Genomic DNA, 23,452 nt, shown 5'->3' on the forward strand with positions numbered 1-23,452 from the left:
ATTTTAAATGCAAATAACCAAGGTCGAAAACGTACGAGTTTACTTAACCTCTGCTCACCGTTTAAAAGACATCATGGCCTCACTGCAAAGGGCATGTCAAGTTGGATACAAACTTATTCGGCCTGCTGGGCTTCTGGAAAGTTTTAGCAAGCAACTGTATGTAGCAAGATGTTTGTCTACAGGTTTGTTGAGTATTGAATGCAAAATAAAAACATCGTGGACAAATGACATGGGAATATTTCAGTGGAATTTATCACAAAACTTCAGGGACTAAGGCTTGTACATAGATGCTATGCAGTCCCATGGCTCTAACTTGAGCAGAGTTATACACTGCTGTTGCTATGGCAAATGGGAGAACAACTGCATGCATAGCTAAGGCATTGATCCTGACAAACCAGCTGTCCTAACTGTGGAGCGCTGCTGTCCCAAGTAGATTTTTCCAAGTTACGCACTCAAGTGCTCCTCTTGTCGATACACTCTGTGAATAAATTTCTGAGGTAAAATAACGAAGCTGAGGATCAAGATATGTAAAGTGATGCCACTGGAGAACTGGCAGAAAAACATGCCATGGGCAATGTTCAACCTGAACATGGATACATCAACACAGATGATTTGATTGGCTTGTATCAGTGGTATTTTAAGCTGGTAGCCTGATAGGGAGCAGTGATATGACCAACATAATGTTAAAAGTGATGTCATAACACTATCAACAATATATGTATGTATATGTGCTTGTGGTTTTACGTTGTACTTAACTATTTTACAGTCACATGACAAAGAGGAGTCATTAGGTGTGTGTAAATGTGTATGCTGTGTCTTTGCCACTGAAGTATTATGCTAAAGACACCAGATATGTCATGACACCCCACCCAGGCACTTTAAACTGACACCCCATCCAGTGACATTATAACGACAGCCCACCCAGTCATATGATAGTGACACCCCACCCAGTCACATTATACTGATGCCCCACCCAATCACATTATACAACCAACTGAGTCACGTTACACTGACACCCCAACCGGCTAGTCATCACTAGTCATTAGACTGACACCCCACCTAATCACATTAGACTGACATGTCACCCAGTCACATTATACTGACACCAGTCACATTATACTGACACCCAGCCAACCAGTCCTGTTTCCTTGCTCTAGCCTTGCTGGGCGCCTTGTGAGGCAGCTAAGAGTCGTTGGTATGACCTGACCCAGGTTTGATCTTGAAACTTCGAAGCGATCTCTTCTCAATCTTCTAGAAATAAACATTGTTTTGTTTAAATAATTTATAATAATAATATTAATACTGGGTATTTGGCACATACATGTTGAAATATTATTATTTATATGTGTAAAGTTCAAACACTTTCCAACTGTTCGTTTGAAAAAAAAAACTCATTCTTAGCAAAGTGTTTCAATAATATTAACAAGATAACACAAAATATATGGCTCTTATTTTCTAGAATTGTCACAAATTGTGCAAAGCCAGCCGAACTCTCAAGGAGGTATGGGGAACACCCTATTTATTTATTGTGGGATAAGGGACTCATCTGGCTTATGCACTGTTAAGTGTTAAGGTGATCATTTCACAGTACATACTGACACAGTGTATGTACACACATCTGATGATTCCTCATTAAGTACGACATAAACCTCAGGCGTATATACATATATATATATATACATACGTGGTGTGCATACTATATTTATTCACTCATACTTAATGCATCTTTTTATAAACAAGCTCCTTTGATTTACCAATAAACTTTTTGTCATAAGTTTATCAGTAGTGGTAAACAATTTCTGTTCCTGCCAATGAAGTGTCCTTTCTGGTTCATTTAGGTATCCCTATGTTGTTAAATTCATCAAGGGTACACTTTAGTACTACAAGTAGGATCTGAATGCTACAGGTATTACATGTATTTTGTATATTTTGCAGGTCAGTATGAGTATATTCTCACAGAGACCCGTGGCGAAAAGAAGAATGTGGGTTTTATTCAGCTGAACCGTCCTAAAGCTCTGAACGCCCTGTGTGATGGTCTGATGAGGGAGGTGGGACAAGCCATTGATCAGTATGAGAAGGATCCTAATATTGCAGCTATTGTCTTAACTGGAGGAGACAAAGCTTTTGCAGGTCTGCCAAGCTCTTTATCTTTTCCCTTGTGTGTGTCGTATCAACAGTTTCCAGTCGATTTTGAATCCCTTTGTGTTTGGGATATCCATCACTTACATTTCAATCCTGAGCTGGTAATAAATTATAAATGTTAACAAGTCTTGTTTTTAAAAATCATTTTTGGTTCACACTTCCTGTTGAGACTACAATGTAAGACTTGTTAGCCTCATGTCCTGTAACTTTTGACTCGGTGGAGGAAAGGTGCCTGTCTGGTGTCATCTGTGTAGTTTTTCAGTAAGGTAGCACTGTAAATATGACAACACTGTTCACACTTATGATAATGTGAAACATGACAGTATATTCACTGCAAACAAAATACAAAATTTCAACAAACTGGTAGCTTGCAGGCTGTAAAGAAAGCGTCCCTGCCCTTATTCTTTGATTGGTTTCATTGACAAGATGATGTCAGCAGGGTTTGTTGGGCTGCTTGTGCTGTCTTGGGCTTGTTTTCATCACCAGTCACCTCCCTTGAATTCATTTTTCAGTGTATAGGCCCTGGGTCCATATTTATGAAACATCTTATGACTCAAGTCCAGAATGTATCAAAACGACAAATTAAAACGATTAAAATGTTTTGCTTTAGGAAGTTTAGAATTTGTACATTGATTGTTTTCCTTCCTCAATTTGGCTTTTTAAGACTTGCAATTTATGACATAAGTCTTAAGTTGCTTGGTAAGTATGAGTCCGGATCTACCATTTACCTAGGTTTTTGCATGACTACTTTGACAAATGGCCACCCTCACTGTCAATCATGTGTAATCTGGTAATTTGTGTTTCTATGAATGACGGCACTTTACTACGTTCAGATTTTACAAGCTGAGCTTGTGCTTCTCTCCACACTGATCTGTTAGTGTCACTCAAGTGGTTGTCTTATAAATGGTAAAATGTGGTACTGCCACGGCTGTGCACAAACATGTACCTGGTTTTGAACAGGAAATTCATAGATGCCTTTGCTCTTATTGCTTTTGGTGCTTTTACCCTTATTGAGAATAAGCAATCACCTGTCTACTGTCTAACGTTAGTTGAAGACCACTTCTCTTCTATCAATTTCGTCTGCAGGTCATGTACCAGCTGAACAGCAAAGATCAGTGATTTATCCGAGGGCATTCGGGTCTCCCCCACCTATAACATTGTGCACTATCTTCTTAAGTATGGCATTAAACAAACAATCAGTCAATCAAATCAAATCACAAACATGCAATGTGCTTGTTAAGGAAACATTTCTTTAGTCAGTATTGTTTTGGTTGTTTGAAAATTTTATGAATGAATAAAAAGGAATTTTCTGCTTTATCTACAGCTGGGGCAGACATTAAGGAAATGCAAGACAAAGGCTTCACAGATGTTTACAAGGGAAACTTTCTCAGTCATTGGACAAGAGTGGCTGAGTGTAAGAAACCAGTGATAGCTGCTGTTAATGGATTTGCTGTAAGTCATACATATAAATACCTATTTTGTGGTTTTAATCTGCAGCTTTGAAAGCAAAAAGGGATTGTATATATTTGGCATGTCTCTGTGACTCTGTCGGGATCATCATCTGCTTTAGCAGTGTTTTCCAGAAGATGTCTTATTGGTTAATGTAATGTCTAAGTTTGAGTCAAATTATAGACTGTCCAGATATGGGTGGTTTTTTTCTGGCCAGATATAAATTACAAATTGCAAAATAGTACAAAAATGTAACACAGTCATCATCATATATTTACTCTGATAACTTTCAGTTTCATATTAAAAACTTTTGCAGGTCACCTTCAGTATAAAACTGTGATTCGTAGTGACGTAAGCCTATAACTACACTTTGTTGACGTTCACAACTTGTGTGTACTGCACACATTGTTCTGTTGCCTAACGTGCTTTGATTTTCGATTATTATCTGGCATAGTTCTTAGAAAATCATCCATGTGTTGTTCCTGAATTTGCGCAATCTTGAATAATACGGTGAATGCAGTCAGTTTTGGCATGCCAGCAAGCTGATTACCAGCAAACATTTTTGCAAGGTGTATTAATTGTCAAGTTAAGGTTTGAATTCACACTATGAATCCAAAGTTTGCTTAACTAATGATAATCAACAGCTGCTGTATTGATGTTTAAACATTCCTGTTACTTTCTTTTATTTGGTAGACCTGGATTCTGCTACTCATTAAGCTGGCTGCCATCATATGAGCGAATCAAATTCCCCCAAAATTCTACAAAATGCAAACATAGCGAACATAAATCAGATACTATGGTGACATGGATAATAGTGATAGGATATGGAAATATTTGAGACCTCAGGCATTCCGGCACTTCGCTCATACGAGTCAGCAACAAGCAGGCGACGAGGTGAAGGAAAATATGGGAAGTTATACGGAAGTGAACAACATTGGACAGTATTCATTGTCACTTACTTCACTTACAAGGCTGCGGGGTATTATTATCTTGGTTTACTGACACTGTACATGGTTGTATCCTGTCACTCAGTAATCCATGTAATGAATCTATCGTGTGAAAGACCAATTAATTCAGCGCAGAAGACTGATTGATAGGTGAATCACTTCGGCAACCTGACCATTGAACAACCAAACAAAGGGAGATAACATAGTCAGCAGACACATAGCAGATTTCTGTAATATAGATACCCACAGGTGACCGTTGCTGCCCGCCTTTGAGAACTGCAGTATTTTTCTAGTAATATAATAATACATCTGTGAGATTTATACAGAAATATGTATCCCCAAAAAAGTGTAAAAGCTTCATGTTCTGTGTTAATTGATCCGAATGTTGTCCTGTTTTTCAGCTAGGTGGAGGGTGTGAATTGGCTATGATGTGTGACATCATCTATGCTGGAGATAAGGCACGATTTGGTCAGCCAGAAATCAAGTTAGGAACTATACCAGGTATTGTGATAATGTCTATTATGTTGACAGAGAGTGTCTGTTATGTTGAGAGGGCATACCTATTATGCTGACAGGGGTGATAGGTGTGGTGATGGGAGTTTAAATGATACTCTGAGGCAGACTTGTCTGAAGTGCTGAACTCAAACAGTAAGCTCTGACCCGTCAGGTTGCAGGATCAAGTGTAACCATATCTTAATTTACACTTTTCATAACTTTAAGCTCGAAATAGAGAATGAAAAAAACAACAGAAAGCGTACAGGTAAGTAAATACAGGTAAACAGTGGGTGAAGGATGCCCAGGCCTGTGCTTGGCTTTCTAGTTAGGATTTCAGAATGAATGAAGCATCCTGCTTCAAGAAATCTGTAGTGGAATGGCAGAAAAATGCTGAACAAGACAATGTTTTTAGTTTTATTGTCTTTTCTTGCACAGGGGCTGGAGGCACTCAGAGACTAACTCAGGTGATTGGCAAATCAAAGGCTATGGAAATGGTCCTTACAGGCAACATGATGGTGGCCACCGAAGCAGAGAAAGCAGGTCAGCTCTGTGCTTCAAGTGAAACATATACACTGCTCCTTTGAATTGACACGTATCGATTTACTGCGAAATTAATGTGATGGCGTTGTGTCCCCATTTTTTTTTTTTTTTTTTTTTAAGTACCAGTATCAAAATATTTTTTTATTTCTCTTTGAAAAATTGTTGTCACAAATACATATCCAGGCAACACTGTTGGCCAGATTTGAGTGTATATCACGTTTTGATTAATGTAAATTTGTGGTATGATTAATAAAAACTGTGCTGACAATTGTAATCCTACCGTACCTGAGTAAACAAAGAGACATGCTCAAGCGGGAGTCATGGAACAAACAGGATTTCACCTGAATTGCTTCCCTTCACGTTTGTTGGGTACTATTAAAGCCCTCAACACTATGCTGCCATTGACTCCAAGTTGTTCATTCTTATTTTCTAAGGCATTACGTTCCATTGATGGCACAACATTCTGCAAATAATTATGAATTCTCCTGCTTGGTGCATTTAGTTTACAGTATATTTACTAAAACACTGAATAGTGGAGAGTCAGTCAGGGAAGTCTCCCCTCAGGCTATGTTTCTTTCAAATGGCCATGAGGCTGATTTTGGTTGATTATCAAAATGCTCAGGTGTTATATATATAAAAATTTTGATATGTGTATTTTAGAGTTATCCTTTGCTCGACTTAGGATGACTTGGCTACAACCCTCCTTTGTGTTTAATTTGAGCGACAGATTTGTTGTCACCAGTCCAGCGATGTAACAATTTGTCGCCATATTTGTTTTCTAGGTTACACTTTGTCAAGGCAGATTAAGGTTTGTTGTCTTAAAAATACATCATTCCACAAAAAAAAAAAAAAAATAAAGAATTCTTGATATACTCTTGTCTTTCATGTGCGAAGTTTGCTTTTCTCAAAAATAACAGTGTCCATTCGCCGGTAAAGCAATCCATTCAGTAATATGTTTGGCTTGGTAAATCACTTTACACATGATAATATTCCATTATTTCAAGACTTTATTGCAAGACATGCAAGAATTTTTATGACTGTTATTATTACACCGGGTAACTCATTCAACTACCTGAAATTCTCGTGTACATTTGTTATCATACAACTGTGGTCAGTCACGTTCAGATTTAGTTCTGCTTATTCCAGGCAGTACTAATTATCTCCCTTGTCAGGCTTTGATTTTACATGGATTCAGTTATGAAAAGGTACGAATTTTTTGCGCCTGGATGAGCGCGTTATTTCAAGGGAGCAGTGTCCATGCCGCTGTTTCAAGTTTCCAATCTCCTAGCAGTTAACTAATGATACAGGCATAAATTTTGTCTGTTACTTCATTAAACTGTAATGTATATCTAAATATATTTGAATGCATGTAAATATTGCAAACTTTACCATGATGTCTGGTAAGTTGGTCTGTTTTTAATGGTAATAGTATTTAATTGAATCTTGCTTTCTGGATATTCACTTCATAATGTTGAACTTCAAGTTGCTAAAAGCATGTCAATCAAATATTTCATTTCTTATTATCCGATTTCATTAGAGCTTTTGTATCTGTCATTTGGTGCCAAGGAATTGATAGGCAATCAAGCCTTCTAGTTCAAAAAAACAGGGCAAAGCAGGTAGCCATTTACATGTACTGTGTGCAAAGCTCCTATTTTACTTTATTTAATTCTCTGCCTGGTATAAATCAGTATAAAAATTTGTTCAAACATGTCACAAATCTGTGTAATCTAACTGTTCAGGTCTGGTAAGTAAAGTGGTGCCACGAGACCAACTGGTTGATGAGGCCATCAAGCTGGGAGAACAAATAGGAACAATGTCCAAACTGGCTGTGTCCATGGCAAAGGAGGCTGTCAATGCTTGTAAGTCACTGTCTTTGAGACAGAGCACTATATTCAAATTAGAGTTGACCTCTTCAGTGGTCTGATAGTTAGAACTCCTCCTGAAAGTCAGAAGACCCAGGATCAAACCCAGATCGAGTCATGCCAAAAACTTAAAGACCAAAAAATGGTAATTGTTGCTGCCTCGCTTGATGTTCAGTAGTGTGAGGTTAGAGCAAGAAAACCGTCAGAGCAAGAAAACCGTGCTGCTTGGCCTAGTGGCCTAATGTGACCGGGTGGGGTGTCCTGTCTGGTGTCTTTGGAATGATACTTCAGTGATGGCAGCACTTTGGCCACATAGACTCATGCCACAAGAACACACAGTACATGTACACAAACCTAATGACTTCTTGTTGTCATATGACTGAAAGATTGTTAAATAGGATGTAAAACCAAATGCATGTAAAGGAGAGTCTCCATAAATAAAACATGGCTTGGAAAAAAATTTTATCATCAATGTAATTTTGCGAAAGATGCCCAGTTTCATTAAATGTATTTCTAAGGCCTGTAGCTGCTCCTAATTATATATAGCGATACAGTGTACATGTAAAATCTGCTTTTATTTAATCTTTTCATAAATAAAGTCATTTACTGTGTCAGGTTATTTCTGTCATAGACCTCATGTTGTAGCTTGGCTAAATAGTTGAACAATGATGTAAGTTGACATCATCATATCACTGAACAAAGTTTGGCAACCAATCTGTACTTTGAAATTCTCTGGTTGTGATGTATTGAATGGTACTCAGCGCCCTCACGGCTAGTTACACAATCTGTTAATTTCTCAGGGCTGGTCATCTTTTTGCCTTAGGTTAAAGAGGTTTATCACTTATCTAATGAGGTTGCTGCCTTGTAAGTGAAATATTCTTTAATACAGTGCAAAACATGATCTATTTATTTATTTATTTGATTGGTGTTTTACGCCGTACTCAAGAATATTTCACTTATGCAACGGTGGCAAGCATTATGGTGGGTGAAAACTGGGCAGAGCCCGGGGGTGACCCACGACCATCCACAGGTTGCTGGAAGACCTTCCCATGTACGGCCGGAGAGGAAGCTAGCATGAGCTGGACTTGAACTCACAACAACCGCATTGGTGAGAGACTCCAGGTTTATTACGCTGGGCTAGCGCGCTAACCAACTGAGCCACGGAGGCCCCAAAAGTGATCTAGATAAATAAATCAATAATAAATACATGGATCTTAACCTTGATAAGTATAATGTTTTGAAAAACTGACTGATTGTATTTTCAGCTTATGAACTCTCATTACAAGAGGGCCTTCGATTTGAGAAGAAGATATTTCACTCAACATTCGCAACAGTAAGTTAATCATATATTTTTGCTCTCTTCAAAAGATTATTCAACATGTATGTAGATTTATACCTTATGTTTTTTTTTGCATTTCTCAGGGGAAGATGATTAAATTGTATTAAAATTAAGATTTAACAGCACCATGATAGGCTCATAGCCCAGTAGAACGTTTCTATTGTCATTTTGAACATGCCACAACTCTACGAGTTCAGCAAACTTGTGAGAAATGGACTTAAAATTTCACTGATTGAAACCGTGTCATTGCATACAAACAGAAAGTAACTCATTCGGGCATTGTTTGTTTCTTGCATCTTTATGTTGTGTGCATCAGTACGATTGAATTTGGCGAGGGGAAAACATTTGAAGATAGAAAAAAAATTGATATATAATCCATGGTTTGCAAGTTTAGTGAACCTACTGAAGAAAGTTCATCTTATCATCTATGGTTTTCATGAGTCACCCCTGCATGAGTCGCATGATCTCGCCGTGATATGGCTGTAATTGTATTAAATTCAAATCCATTGAATTGCCATTTGCGTCATTTATTCTTCACATCTGATCAGTAGATCTGTGATTGGATGGAGGATACATTATCAGGTGGTAAGCGGGGTGACTCATGAATATGTCACTGGAGAACATTGGTTTGCTTCGTCATTTGTAACATGCATCATAACATTGTGAACATCAGTATAAGTCACCCCATTTTTAGGTTTAACAATTCTGTTTTTATTTTGTAGCACTTGTTTTGTTCTGATTGTTATAAAGGTTTATCATTGAAAAATTCTCTTGATTTTTACAGGAAGACCGTAGGGAAGGAATGTCTGCATTTGTGGAAAAGCGTGATGCCAATTTTAGTGACAAGTAAACTGTTCAGACAGGGATGAAGAGGAATTTGCTTCCAAGAAGATCATGATTTTATGGTAACATTGGTAAAGACAATGATCAACACACAAACCTGTACACATCGGACATGTCAGAGCAGTAAATGAAGCTGTCAGTTTGTTAGAATATCATCAAAACCGGTGTGTGAAATGGATCATCTTTACTGTGGGAACTTTCCCGAAAGACGTGCAAAAACACAAATAGCATATGTGTGCTTTATATTAACCTTGTCAACTCCTTTGTGCCATAATAATTTTCGACAAATTATTAAAAAAAAGAAAAAATCCTGTGAGAAATTGCTGGTGATGCTGTGATGGAGTAATGGTAATGCCAAGTCCTATCTTGGTGGTACATTTGAAACAATCAGTCAGTAAATCATGCTGAAAACTGATCAGACAGGGATATGTGAAACCATCTTGACCAGAATAGGACAGAATGGGACAGAAGGATTTTGAAGTTTGCTTCTGTCTGACCTGGTCAGGGGTACAGAGTTAATCATTTTGCCTTTCACCTGTTGACGTCTATAATGTTCAAGCAGGTTTTCTTGTAACAAGATTGCCAACAGATGCTTGCAGCGCACTTTCACCTATGAACAAAAGTTGTCAGTAAAATTTGGTACACTAAGAGGCGTTTCATTGAATACGACGTGCGATATTTACGTAATGATCACAGACGAACATGCATTTTTAAGCTATATATATATATATATATATATATATATATATATATATGTATATAAATTTGAATGTTGCTTCAAACAGTTTACAGCTATTAAAACAAAGTAATATTAGAAATGACGAACAGCAATGTGCTGGACACTAGGTCTCAGTTCATGGCCTTCAAAAGGGATTGTTGTAGGGTGGACATGATTAATATCAACACTGAAATATATACTCCAGGAAATATTCTAGGTTTTGTTTTGTATCATTCTGTATCAGCAATCTCTGTCTTACTTAAATCTGATTAAAGTGATAGGATTCTCAGAGGTCCAGTGTAATTCTAGATCTTGTCTACATTTGTCTATTTATTTGTTTCATTTTTGCTTAATGACATACTCACGAATTTTTCACATTTTCACCTGGTCAGTTTTATGGGTGAAGGAAACCAGAGCACTCGATGTAAACCACTGATGAACTTTCCAACATGTGACACACAGATAGCCTCATCTATACATAGTTCCGCTGCCTATAAAAGTGTTTAACTGCAGCATTTTAAGCCACCAGATTGTTTCTCAAGATACTAAAATAATTAGGAATTCGAATATGCGTGAAACAATATGTGGCCAAGGTGGCCTCAAATCCCAAAATCCCCAACTTTGCAAACATTATCGGTCAACAACAGTTTAGCCCTGTGGCAACCATTGGTGAAATACTACAACTTCAAGTACTGTTACCTACACATAAAATTAAACCTTGGGGGGTAATTATATATGTATATTGTATGTTGGTTTTTACATCTACTTCAGGGACAGAAAATTTGATTTAATTAGCGAGTATGATTTTGAACCGAAAATCTCCTGTATTGCTACTTTTAACATGTTTAACCAGATAAATAAAAGGGTTTTTGAGTGAACCAGTGCCCTGTATCTGACAGATGTCCTGACTTGCATCATCTGATCCAGTGAGGGCTGGATTGTTACTTGCCAAGTTATTGGTCCAGCTGTGTTTGGAACAATGCTGTAGCCAGTTATCCCTCAGATTAACCAGTAAAGCTGCTGCTAACCCTCCAAGCTGCAGCCTGTTACTCCAGCTTCTTCCACCCATAAAACCTAACTGGCATCATGTGAACAAGAGTTCAGGCGAACACAACATACACCCCAACAGATGCAGTTGTTTGAAGTGTATAAAAGAATACCAACGGCATTGTGTTGGGTGCTGAGGGGAATCTTCTTTGGTGTTGATGATGAGTATCTGGTTACCATCACAACCGCGAATGTGGCCACAACAAATGAAAACTTGATGCAGTTCACAGGTGAAGTCGTAGCGCGGACATGAAATCAGCTATCTGGTTACATCTGGTGCATCCACCAAAAATGAAAACTCTACACGGAAAACAGCCAACTAATAACCCGGACACGAAATCACATCTTTCTGTATAGTGTATATATAGGGAAACTGGCGATCTGGTAAATATGACAACCGTCGAAATGGACAAATGTGAGTCTCAACACATCGTCATCTTTGTATGTATGTATCCACCAAAAATAAAAACTGAACATAAAAGAGTTGGGTTATAGCCCGGACACAAGACTATATCTGCTTATATAGTATACATGGCAAAATGGCAATCTTGTAACCATTACAACCATGCAAATGGAAAAATGTGAGTCGTGACACATCATCTGTGTATGTATTTATCCACCAAACATAGAAACTCTATGCGGAAAACAGTTGGAGTTATTTTTTGGACACGAAATCATATATATCTGTGTAGTATATATTAGAAAAATGGCTATCTGGTTACCGTGACAACCGCAAAAAATGGACAAATGTGAGTCTCACCACATCGTCATCCGTGCATCTATGTATCCATCAAGAATTAAAACTGTATGTGGAAAACTGTTGAATTTACAGCCCGTACACGGACAGACAAAATCGCTATAAAAATATGCCCCTCCTATTGGCGGGGGCATATGAAAATTCTTCAGTACATCATTAACACTAAAAAGTTGCAGCCAGTCGGGAGTGAACAGTGTCTGAATATGAAGCCTCACCATGTAAAGAAAAGTGGTCTTGCATTCTCACTGTCAAGGAAGGGTCTATCAGTTTGTACTCCCCACTTTGTACCCTCACTGGGCTTGGCAGCCTTGGACCACGGTGCTGAATTCCAACATTGGCGAAACTACCAAGAGGATCAAAGGGATGATCTAAGGAAGATATCCATTTAAGTACGTTTACTCCTTGATAACAGTGGATGGATTGTACAGACAGTGAGTTATTAAAGTTTTAATCTTGACTTTCCAGATGCACTCTAACGATTCCTTCGTCACATGACCGAAAAATTGTTAAGCACAAGGTTAAACCCCAAGCACTTGCTCTTACTCAACTTTCCAGGTAGGTCAACAGGAATGTCACAACCAAATTCATATTGGACAAACTGAGAGGTATTGGTTTCAATCTCTGTTTTGTGCATGCTACAATAATCATTGGAATGATGAGAACTACAAAAATAAACACCATTAGGATTGCAAATTCACACTTGGTAATATTTATTGGGCCATAAACATTCAGAAAGAATTCACATGATAAATGTTACTGTTATTTCACAAGTACATAGTGGTTGTTTGGGTAGGAGGGGGTACAGCAGCAAATCATGCTTTATCTAGCACAAAAGGTATTTAATTCAAACTTAACATTCACATATTGAACATGCCAAGTGATTCAATCTATAATACAAACTGGGACCATCAAAGTCAATGTGAATATCTATTCTTAACTTTGATTTGCTGTATAATTCAGTTCCATATGTTTGTGAAAAAAAATGTACTAAGTTTTCTTCAAGAATGTTTTCTAAAGCAAGTCAAAAGCACTCTTCCAACAAACAAAATGTCCGACAATACCTGTACTTCAGCGAAGTGCTGAAGTTTCATTAAGTGTTGAAGGTTATCTTTTTTTTGTGGTCATCTTAAACAGGATGTCTCAAACTAAGCTGTTACCTCACCAACATTTACTGAGTCTTTCAGGTGCATCCTATTACTTTAAAAAAAAAAAGTTCTATAATAAATGAGAAATTGTACTGCTGTCCTTATACCTGTAAATACTTGTAGAAGCTCCATTTGGTTATTTGGTTTTGTCACAGAATATGAAAGTACCACATGGGAAATATTCACCAGGACTAGGACTACCTAATACTGCATATGAAGGGGCGTATGTGGGGGGAGGGGGAGAAGGAACAGCAGCGGTTATTTAACACCCCTTCATTTAATATTACTCCCATCTGCCATTACAGTATCAAGATTTGAAATGAAATTATTTTTGATAGCAAAATACGGTTTATGGGTATATCTGGGCAGATGTTTTAGTTTTGGTCTGAAAGTGTTGAAAAAAAAATGTAGACAATGTAAACTGGCAGAAAGTCGAATGGTTAATTTGTCCCCATTTCCTGTAGACCACTTTCACTTCTACATGTATATACAGTGCGAAAATCAACAAATCATGGCAAGATAACAGAATAAGATTATACCTTATTACAAAAAAAAAAAAAAAAAAAAAACTAGAGATCAGAGATCGTGGCAAAATTACAGATCATTTGGCACTGAAGTCATAACTGTATTGCTCGTAACTTATAGTCGTCAACACAATATGATTTGCCTATCAACTCACTGAAAGTTGCATCAACTATCAAATGAAACTTGGACAAACAGAAATTCATACGACTTGCAGATTTTAGATTTGACAAATCACACTGTGTGCACTGATAACACTGCCACCAAATCTTAGATTTCAACAAATCCCACCGTGTGAACCTTGCTTCTAAAATAGAGCATATCCCTTTTCCCAATGAATAGTGGACAAACACAAATCGCACCGTGTTAACACAGCCTAAGCCAGACGTGTATAAGTCAGGAGCTGCAGTCACCATCTAGCACTTTCACAGCAAGTTTAGAGGACATACGGATGCAAAAGCTTTCCTGTTCAGTCCTCCCAGCACTATTTCTCCTTCACTTGTACATAACATAATAAATATTTTTTATGTGCTTATTCACACATATACAATGTCAGACCAAAAAAATCCTTATATAATATAAAATAATCACTCCTCAACTGTATCTTCACCGGGTATTTAACTTTTAGCCAAAAGTTGAAAAGAGGAATGAATAAGTTAGCAGAGTAACCTTGGCACTACTGACAGAAATACTGCAGCCAAAAAATCAACATCACATCTGAATAAGCAAAATTCTTAAACCTACAAAGAAGGCAACATTTACTAACAAAAATAAAACTGACCAAGTATGTTTTTTTTGTGTAAGCAATACAACAGGTGCATTTAATCACCAGCACATAAATTAAACTACATGTATTTTGGGCGCCAATTTTCCAAAGAAGCCTAGGAAGTCAAAACATTTATTTCATTTTTATATCTTTGTTACATACATAAACAAGGGAATAGCAAATAAAAGAACTTTGGATTGGGTGTTAAAAAAAAAAATACACAACCAAAATACTGGTATTTTAAGATCACAAACTACATGTTGATAATTCATAAACAGATGTATTGCTAATATCAGGAAGCCACCATGTACACATAAAATGAGCACGGCAGGAGTTCAACAACAATTCCAGATATAAATTAATGCAATTTTGGATTCTTCTCCACAAAAAACTTATCCTGCCAATGGATACATGTACTTGCTATGCAAACTCTGGTCACATATGATTCATAAACTAACAAAACATTCAAATGATGATTTGATTCTTTTTTCCCTTAAAAGTAAAGCTTGTACTTACATGTAAGCAACACTTGAACAGAGCTCTTAACAAAGATGATTTAACAGGAGACAAGCAAACAAGCATTAAATGTGGTATTAACTATCTGCAAGATGAAATGCTAATACAAGATAATAAATCCATATATACAAACCACTTGAAAAACAAGCACATTTCAAATCTGGTGGCAGGTCACCAAAGTGGATATTTATTCTTTATCAAACAAAGCTATTCCACTACCATTAATTCTTTTCTACATAAAAATGGGACCACATCACAACACTGCATGCTATAGAAGAAAATTGCTCATCATGAAAGATTTTAGAAAACAATGTTATATAACAGGGAGGGCATAGTTGCTACATGTATACACAATCTGAAAAACTGATAAAACAACTGAACCAATGTCAACTGAATTCGTGAGAATTCTACAAAATCTTGACAATCTACAAATGAACACAAACGATGCATTATGCCAAGTCGTGAGTGTGTGTGTGGGCCTTATGATTTAACAAATGTTAGCACCACTTTAAAAGGTGAGAAGTTATTTGATTGTAGTTTTGTGCAAAACTCACGAATATTTCTGCTTATACAACTGAGGCCAGCATTATGGTGAGAGGAAATCGGGCAGAACATGGGGATACCTACAACCACCGGCAAAGACACCAAGAGGACTGACTTGAAACTCACAGCCATCGCACAGGTGAGAATCTAATGCGTTATGGTGATGCACTAGCACGCCCCAATATGTGAGAAACATGAGCCCTAGCAAGAGTTGGGTCTAGTACAGAAGATTGTCAATTATCTTAAAATTACTTATAACTGTATGGAAATCAAGATGTCTGCATCCTCAACTATAAATCATCTACTCAAAAGCCCATTCAATAAAATTCAATATATGGGCTTCACAAAATTTTGATCACGTAAATAAATTTTTTTTTCAATGTGTGTCATGAAAGGAAACTTGCCTTGAGCAATGAGATAGAGGGAGAGTTTCACAATTTTCTTAGGCCCAGAGATAGTCACGAGAAGTGGACTTCAGCAAATAGATGATTACATTACCTCAAAACTTTCCCTTAGTCTAGTTAGATGATAGAAGTATGCACATACATGCTGTGCTATTATGATAGATAAATGATCGCCGAGGTAAAACAAATTGTACCTCTTATAAGCAATGGAACAGACGTGATGAGGTCGTACACACATAAAGCTGTTTGTTCTGGTGTAACCCGTAATTGTAACGTTATGCTGGATCTATCAAACAACATATGGTTTTCTAAATATTTCACAATGAGCAGTACCAACTGCTCAAAAACAACATTTATATGGAATCATGTGATAATAAATAGAAGGTTACACACGTTTGGATACCACAGCACAATGTGTCCACACAAAAAAAAACATAACAGGTTTACAGAAAAAATTAGTGAGACTAGTTGTACCAAGTGGGTTTTTTGGGGGTTTCAGTACCAGCAACATGAATAAAATACTCCTGAAGAGGAAGATATAAGCTATTTAATCAGTCGTATACTGCATTGTTGACATGCCAATAAGCCGGATCTTGGATGCCATAAAGTATAGCCTGGGTCTTGATCACCTACCAACAGTTCTGCTAGTCAAAGCCTACACAGATCTATTTACGTCAGATTGCCAAGTCACCTTTTACCTACTATCCAGTGTCGTGCATTTGTAGCAAAGATCACAAATGACAAAAGGACACAAAGATGTGGCTGATCAGTTTCATTTCAAGGCCCTACCCAATTTTATCAAACAGCCCTTAATCGTACAGGTGGATCAAAAAATAATATCCACATCAATGTTTTGACCTTATATGCCTCTTAACATTCAAAACAATACTTTAATTTCAGGATCTGTGTTACCAGACTGAAGAGTTAGTAAATACGCTAAATATTGTTTGCCCTGGAGACATTTGGAAGCATGACACAGTCGTGTTTACATCTGTGTGCCGTCACCAGTTTTCTGCTTTCTCTGCAGTACCATTTCCACGGAGACTTTCTTGCGGTCATAGGCTAGGCCAAGCAGTGCCATGAAGTCTATGAAAAATGTGGTGAAGTTGATTTTCCAGCCAAACTCGCTGGTGGAGTAGTCCTGAGGGAAGGTGTGGTGATAGTTGTGGAAGCCCTCCCCAATGGCACACACACTAACAAACCGGTTCTCCGCAGGGTTGATACGGTAGTCATAAGGCTTATTTCCCCACATGTGAGCTGCACTATTCACCAACCAGGTGGCATGAAGGCAGAGCACATAGCGCAGTACACCAGACACGTAGAAAGCATTCCACAAGCTCTCCCCCCAGAAATAGTTAGGAATCACAGATGGCAGAAAGAAACAGAACAGGAAAACAGAGGTCTTGTAATATCTGAAATTTAGAGACAAATGAAAATGACTGACAAGCCATCAAGCAAAAAATTTACATGCATGTCTACCTTATCTAGCTTCACAGACTTCAAACACAACTTTTTTGTTTTTATTCAACAATTGGATTGTGCTGCGCCAGCACATTACGCACTAGGCCACAGAGGCTCCCAGGTTAAAGTATCCTGTGACTGATTAGGAAATTAAAGTCACACAACCACTTGGGTTGCATGATAAGTTTGCATTTCCATGCACAGACTTACATTTATCTAGAAATATCTTTCAAACTATGAAGAAAGTCAAAAAAGTAAATTTAACAAATATGCCATTCTTTGAAGTTTCTTAGTACATGGATTTTAGGTGCGAACAGAGAGCAAATATTTCTCTCTTATAAATACACTGTCATGCCTGTGTACCAAAAGAAATGGATTATTGTGACTCAAAACATTAGTTCTGTTATGTCTACTCACTTTCTTTGGAACATCACAACTGGATCAGATTTCATATCAGATACATCCAGTTGTCTCCCCTTGGCAATTACTTCAGGGTGTTTCCTAACCAACAGCCAGCCCATATGAGCAAAAAAGAACCCTCGTCGAGCATTGTGTGGGTCGGCTTCTGTCTCAGAGTACTTGTGGTGAACACGGTGATCTCGGCTCCATTCAAATACATCATTCTATTAAAAACAGCAAGTAGTTATTTAAATGATTCAATAACCGTTCCGAAAATTATAAACTTCTAATTTTGGAGACTAACACTTTTGCAAATTTTGTCTCCTACCTCCCTCCTTCTGAATCCTATATTTTTCAGAACTGGAAGAAAATTTACTGTATATACAATTTTTAAGTAATAATTCATAAGTAAGGATTCATTAACCTTTCTATTTAGTAGTTATTGTTGTTCAATGCTATATTCCAAAAATTTCCCTTCTATATGGGGGTGGTCAGTGTTATGCACGGAGGAAACCACACTGGATGATGGTGTAATCAGTTCCTGACAACTTCTGCAAGGATTTCTTCATGTCACAAACAGCATTCCCCATTATGATAATAAAGAAATTCAGGTTTCTCCTTTTTTTTCCCCATAATTATCATTTTACTTTAGCCAATTTTTTGATTTGTGTCACTGGTCACTTTTGCTTTCAGGTTAAGAGGGTTGTTTTTTATTGCAGAACTTTTTCACACAAACAATTTGTAAACAAAAGTGGATCTGCACAGAAAATTCACAAGGCTGAGAAACAGAAAAACTGTAACAACTATTTGTTTTATTATTCTGTCTTTATGGTTACCTTTTTTCTTTCTTCATCACTACTGGCTGTCTATCAGTATGCCCACCCCAGTAAGTGGAGAACTAGAACGAATTTTAAAGCACAACATGTGTATGCAAAATGTTTATGTTGTGTTTGCCAAATTGTTGCATATGTTTCAGACAAGGAACACAAAACCAGCTAAATATGACCAGCTAAAGTATGTGTCTCTATTGTCCATATGTACCCTATCTTGCCATCAACTAGCAACATCATCACTGCAGAGATCACACACTACAATATGGATACAAGAACTGACATATGCATCTCAAGCTGCTTGTGACAGACATTCAGTCTGACAAGATAATGAATCAATGCTGACATGGAATTGCTCTCCTGCCAGTGTCTACCTGTAGAGCAGCAGACTGCATACAAGCCAGAAGAATCCTTAACGGCAGCCTGGCCTTATAGGTCCTGTGAGCCCAGAGCCTGTGACACCCTGCTGTGATTCCAAGGCCTCCAAATATGTACACCAATATTGCTGTAAACAGACCATGTAAAACATGCAGTAAATCTCAATATACAAGGGCGCATTTGAATTCATATAAGTACATACCACAGAATTGTATACACCCTAATTCCTCGATTCCTTGACCTTTCCCCATACGAAAGAGCAACTTTCAGTGTAATTTATTCACATTTTTTATTTGATTTTGGAAAAGAAAAAAATACATTGGTTGGATTAGCCAGATTCAGGGCTTCACAAAAAGTATAATTTTTTAAGTCAACACAGAATAATGCCTTCAGAATATGCTTGAATAAACACCTTGCAAACATGTGAAAAGGTTGATGAATAACAGTAGATGTACTATATTCAAATAACGGTTTGCAGGGAGACGACAGTTGTACATTGATTATTGATTTACAGCGTATTTACATTTGGAGCCTCTACTGTCCAGGCTGGTACTCTGCAGTTCAGATCACTAGTTCGGCCTGGTTCCCTCCAGGGAATCCAATCAAACCAACAAGGAAATCAGCTCTACATGTGAGCAGGTAATCTAATAACATTTTAACTAGTATTATTGTACTGAGGGCAACAGCACCTACGTGTACAGTGAGCATGAAATTACTGACTTAACATATAAACGATGTTCAGGTTAAAGTAAAAAACATGATATACAGGTCTAATAACCTTTACTATGACTGTCAGATTGGTGTTACACGTTGTACTCAAGACATGTTCACTTACAACAAAGGTCAGTATCATGGATAAGGAAACTGGTGTGCCAAGAGTAAATCACCAGACTTTGGCAATTAACTGCCAAACTTTTACACATGACACAGACAGATTTTATGTACAGAACAACGTAACTGTGTATTATATCGGCTGAAGGAAAAGTCGCATTATGCAGTAACTGCTGTACAAAGAGTTACATTACACAGGTTTACTTACACCAAATTGCTGTATACAACTTTATTGAGGGTACCAGTGTGAGGGAATAGAGTGCAGCTAAATGCAGGATTATGAAGACAACAACATTTCTCCACACAATGACCATCGGGGGACGTTTTTCTGCAGCAGGCTCTGGGCCAATGACAGGCTCCACCTCGGGTAGTAATTCGTCCTTCCCTGAGCTGGAGTCAATAATGATGTTTCTGGGTGGCATCCTGAATCAGTGTTGAACTGAAAACATGAACAAAGAAAACTAAGTATATTTTCATACACAGGGACAGAGATATTTGAAAACCATTTCCATACCACAGGGAGCAGGTGGAAATAAATTTTATTTGCCCCCTAACAAATTTTACTTGGGCAAATGTTTCCATTTTCACTTATCTGTTTTGGTAAACCAGCTTTTCTTGACTTCCTCAAACTGACTAGCTGGAATAAACCTACCAACATGTGAAAATTCAACAGGAAATATCAATTTACCACATTAGTTAAAGTGTAACCACAATAACCGGAACGTCAATATGAAATGGACACCCAATGGTTACCATGGAGGGTAGCTTACTGAATTACAAAGAAAGTTACATGTGTCTGTCAGCCCTTCAACTCTTGAGACTATTTAGTAATGTGTGTTTCATCAGTGTACATGAATCTTATCCGGCTTTGAACCACTACTAGCCTTCCTAGAGTCCCCATTAATTTAGAATTAGTTTAGAATTGTTGTGAGCACCAAATGCAGAGTAATCCAAGTGAAATTGGACCATATTTACATATATATACAAAAGGAATTATTTCCAGTATGATTCTCTCTTGAGTGCAAACAGTAAAACAAAATGCATTCAATTTTTTTCTTGGAGGAAGCATTGTAGTTTTAAGGTTTTTTGCATATCATAATAAGATTATTTTACACTATTCCTGCAATTGTTTTCACCTGTAAGAAATGGAAATTACAAAAAAGCTTCAGATACAATAATGAAATAATCATTTCTATTTGGAGGAAACTAGTTGATTTTCATCATTTTGCCAAAATATGGGTAAATACAGGTAATGTGGCAATAAACTCCACTCGTACACATATTAGTCCTTACCCAATTTTTACAATTATAGCAATACAACTGGGCAATTTTTTCCACAGTTTCACAGATGTTCGAACCTGTCCTGGAAACTAGCCTGAACCAAATTAAGTCGTTTACTTCAGCATGTATCTAGCACTGTATACATTTTAAAAAAAAACCAATTCAACAGAAAGTAAAGATAGGTGACCTTTGGCCAGAATAACAATAGAACACACTTCACTGTTGAACTCATTGCTGCTAGCTCCTGCAGGAATTATGTACGTCATTTACCCTTATCTACAGCGGACACTGAGGTTATGGACCCATCAACACTAAATAGGGCTAACCTGCTGTTATTTGAACAGCACTAGCGTTCTGTTATTTGAACATTTGTCAGCTGTTGACAAACATATCAAGCTGAATCAAAGATGCATCTAAACACCAATCATTCTATGAACTTTTGCTGTACCTCACTGTACATGTTCTACATGGGTACAAATGCTCAGGTCAGATATCGCGCTTGTGGTTTTCACAAAATTAGTCAAATTAAATAACTATACAACATGATGACACAACAATTATTTTTAGCTATGGTAGCATAATAAAACATGATGCTCATATTTTATGCAATCACAAAAAGGTACCGTATCACATAAATTCTGCAACAGTGTTTAAGACTGAATATCATTTTATGTAATTCACTGCTAGTGTTAATAGCGAAAATACTGATAACGTATCTGACCACCCTTTCTCCATTTATTAGTGAAGAAATGGATAGAATAGTGGACAGTTGTAAAGACTAGTGTGACCCTACTGTTAGTAAATGAGCTCCTTCTCAGATGTTCAATGTAAAAAGCTACATTTTCAATAAACTGACGTCACTTTAACACACCAACACCACTCTCAAGTTCCCCAATATTGGTTTTTCAATACTATGTTGTTCGTACCTTGAGTCTGTGGTATAAAAATCAAAACGCAGACAGCGTCAGGCTGCATGGACAATCAGAGTCATGTGCGATGACGACATCGAAACAGTAAAATATTCAATGCAACAACAACGTAGGCCTACTCTTTGTCGATCTCAGGTCTCGACGTTACAAGACAAAAATCTACGCCGAAACATTTCGTAAGATATTCAATAACAAATCGAAACATTTTTACATCAACAGTAAAATGCACGACGCCATGCCATAGCAACCTCAAATGAGACCAGACATGAAAATCTAGCAGCAGAATCAAATTGCAAAATGGATGCTGTGCCTGGGAAGCCAGAGATGCCATTATGCCAGGCATCATGGTGGCGAGCGAACTAAAACACGCCATCATTTAACTTACATCACACACCTCTGCCTTATGTTCCTAAATCTTCACCTTACAGGCTACAAGTATTAAAACTCCAGAGCGTTCAACTGTGTCAGTAAAAGTAATGAGGACGGATCACACGTGTTGTCGCCTTTCTGTGAGGACATCCGAACACGACAGCGATGGTCCGATCGGGCTTGTAACACAGGCAACAGTGGCGTGATAGACAGTCAGCTGACTGGTCCCCTAGCCTATGGATGAAGGGCTTGCGCCAAGGCTGACAGTTACGCTCTGACAAGTGCACCGGGTCGGCATAACTTTCGTTAATACCTAAATAACAGCAAAGGCGCTCTTCGAATGTGCAACTAAATCATGACCGGGTTAAAAAGAGACGGTGCTGAGACGAAAGTTCAGGGGGAGTGCAAAGAGATCCTCGTTTGCCTAAATAATCCAACATCATGAGTATATCACACTCAAGCTTCAAGTTCCGTTTTGAATTCATAAGAGATTTGCTTGGCTTAAAAAATGCGAAAACAATTTATTACGTAGCTGAAAAGTTGATGAAAAACTGATGAAAGCAAAACATTTACTATTATGAGCTCTCCACGCTAACAATATCAGACGTGAAGTGGCTTCAAAGGTCAAGACGACCAGCGCTAGAAAATGAAGTCCTACACGACACGCGCCGTGCTTAACACCAACCAATCCGCTATGACATCGAATAGCATTCTATTTTTACAACAAGGCGACATTGAGACTTAACCCCCATAGCTGAACATCCAGCTTAATATCTCTAAGCGAAACTCAAGGCAACTGATTTTAAATTTTATTCTTTCAAAGTTAAAGAGTTACATTCAGCCGTGCCGGTTTTCTTTTTATTTCTTTTTTTTTTTAAATCGCGTATACTTATAGGTCTATACATAATTTACACTGTGTAAATCAAAAGGCTTTTCTAA

General features: G+C 37.6%; 2 protein-coding genes across 3 annotated transcripts; one reads left to right on the top strand and one right to left on the bottom strand.

The window, feature by feature from the left end:
- The first annotated feature begins 65 nt into the window (after nt 1–65).
- On the top strand, nt 66–10,327 carry LOC135466780 (enoyl-CoA hydratase, mitochondrial-like). Its single transcript, XM_064744464.1, has 8 exons — nt 66–182; nt 1,936–2,130; nt 3,467–3,594; nt 4,940–5,039; nt 5,469–5,573; nt 7,313–7,432; nt 8,701–8,768; nt 9,559–10,327. The coding sequence occupies exons 1-8, from the start codon at nt 74–76 to the stop codon at nt 9,622–9,624; spliced, it is 891 nt and encodes a 296-aa protein (XP_064600534.1). The 5' UTR covers nt 66–73; the 3' UTR covers nt 9,625–10,327.
- Nucleotides 10,328–12,827: 2,500 nt separating this feature from the next.
- Nucleotides 12,828–22,670, bottom strand: LOC135466770 (acyl-CoA desaturase-like). Of its 2 annotated transcripts, none has more exons than XM_064744450.1 (5): nt 22,539–22,670; nt 20,143–20,373; nt 19,100–19,230; nt 17,914–18,119; nt 12,828–17,447 (listed from the first exon to the last, which is right to left on the bottom strand). In XM_064744450.1, exons 2-5 carry the CDS (start codon nt 20,354–20,356, stop codon nt 17,021–17,023), a joined length of 978 nt encoding a protein of 325 aa, XP_064600520.1. In that variant the 5' UTR covers nt 20,357–20,373; nt 22,539–22,670; the 3' UTR covers nt 12,828–17,020. The 2 variants fall into 2 exon arrangements, with proteins under 2 accessions (XP_064600520.1, XP_064600511.1); XM_064744441.1 differs by having other exon boundaries at nt 22,530–22,664.
- Between the last annotated feature and the right edge of the window lie 782 nt (nt 22,671–23,452).

Source organism: Liolophura sinensis, chromosome 1 (genome assembly GCF_032854445.1).
Source record: "Liolophura sinensis isolate JHLJ2023 chromosome 1, CUHK_Ljap_v2, whole genome shotgun sequence".
Classification (NCBI taxonomy): Eukaryota; Metazoa; Mollusca; class Polyplacophora; order Chitonida; family Chitonidae; genus Liolophura; species Liolophura sinensis.

Excerpts from the sequence above, each read along its gene's own strand:
- LOC135466770 (XM_064744450.1), bottom strand. The coding sequence starts at position 20,356 with ATGCCACCCAGAAACATCATTATTGACTCCAGCTCAGGGAAGGACGAA. Across the intron at positions 19,231-20,142 it reads GTTGTATACAGCAATTTGGT|CAATATTGGTGTACATATTT; the intron begins GTAAGTAAACCT and ends GTCTGTTTACAG. Across the intron at positions 18,120-19,099 it reads TGCAGTCTGCTGCTCTACAG|AATGATGTATTTGAATGGAG; the intron begins GTAGACACTGGC and ends TGTTTTTAATAG.
- LOC135466780 (XM_064744464.1), top strand. The coding sequence starts at position 74 with ATGGCCTCACTGCAAAGGGCATGTCAAGTTGGATACAAACTTATTCGG. Across the intron at positions 5,040-5,468 it reads CAAGTTAGGAACTATACCAG|GGGCTGGAGGCACTCAGAGA; the intron begins GTATTGTGATAA and ends TTTCTTGCACAG. Across the intron at positions 5,574-7,312 it reads CACCGAAGCAGAGAAAGCAG|GTCTGGTAAGTAAAGTGGTG; the intron begins GTCAGCTCTGTG and ends CTAACTGTTCAG.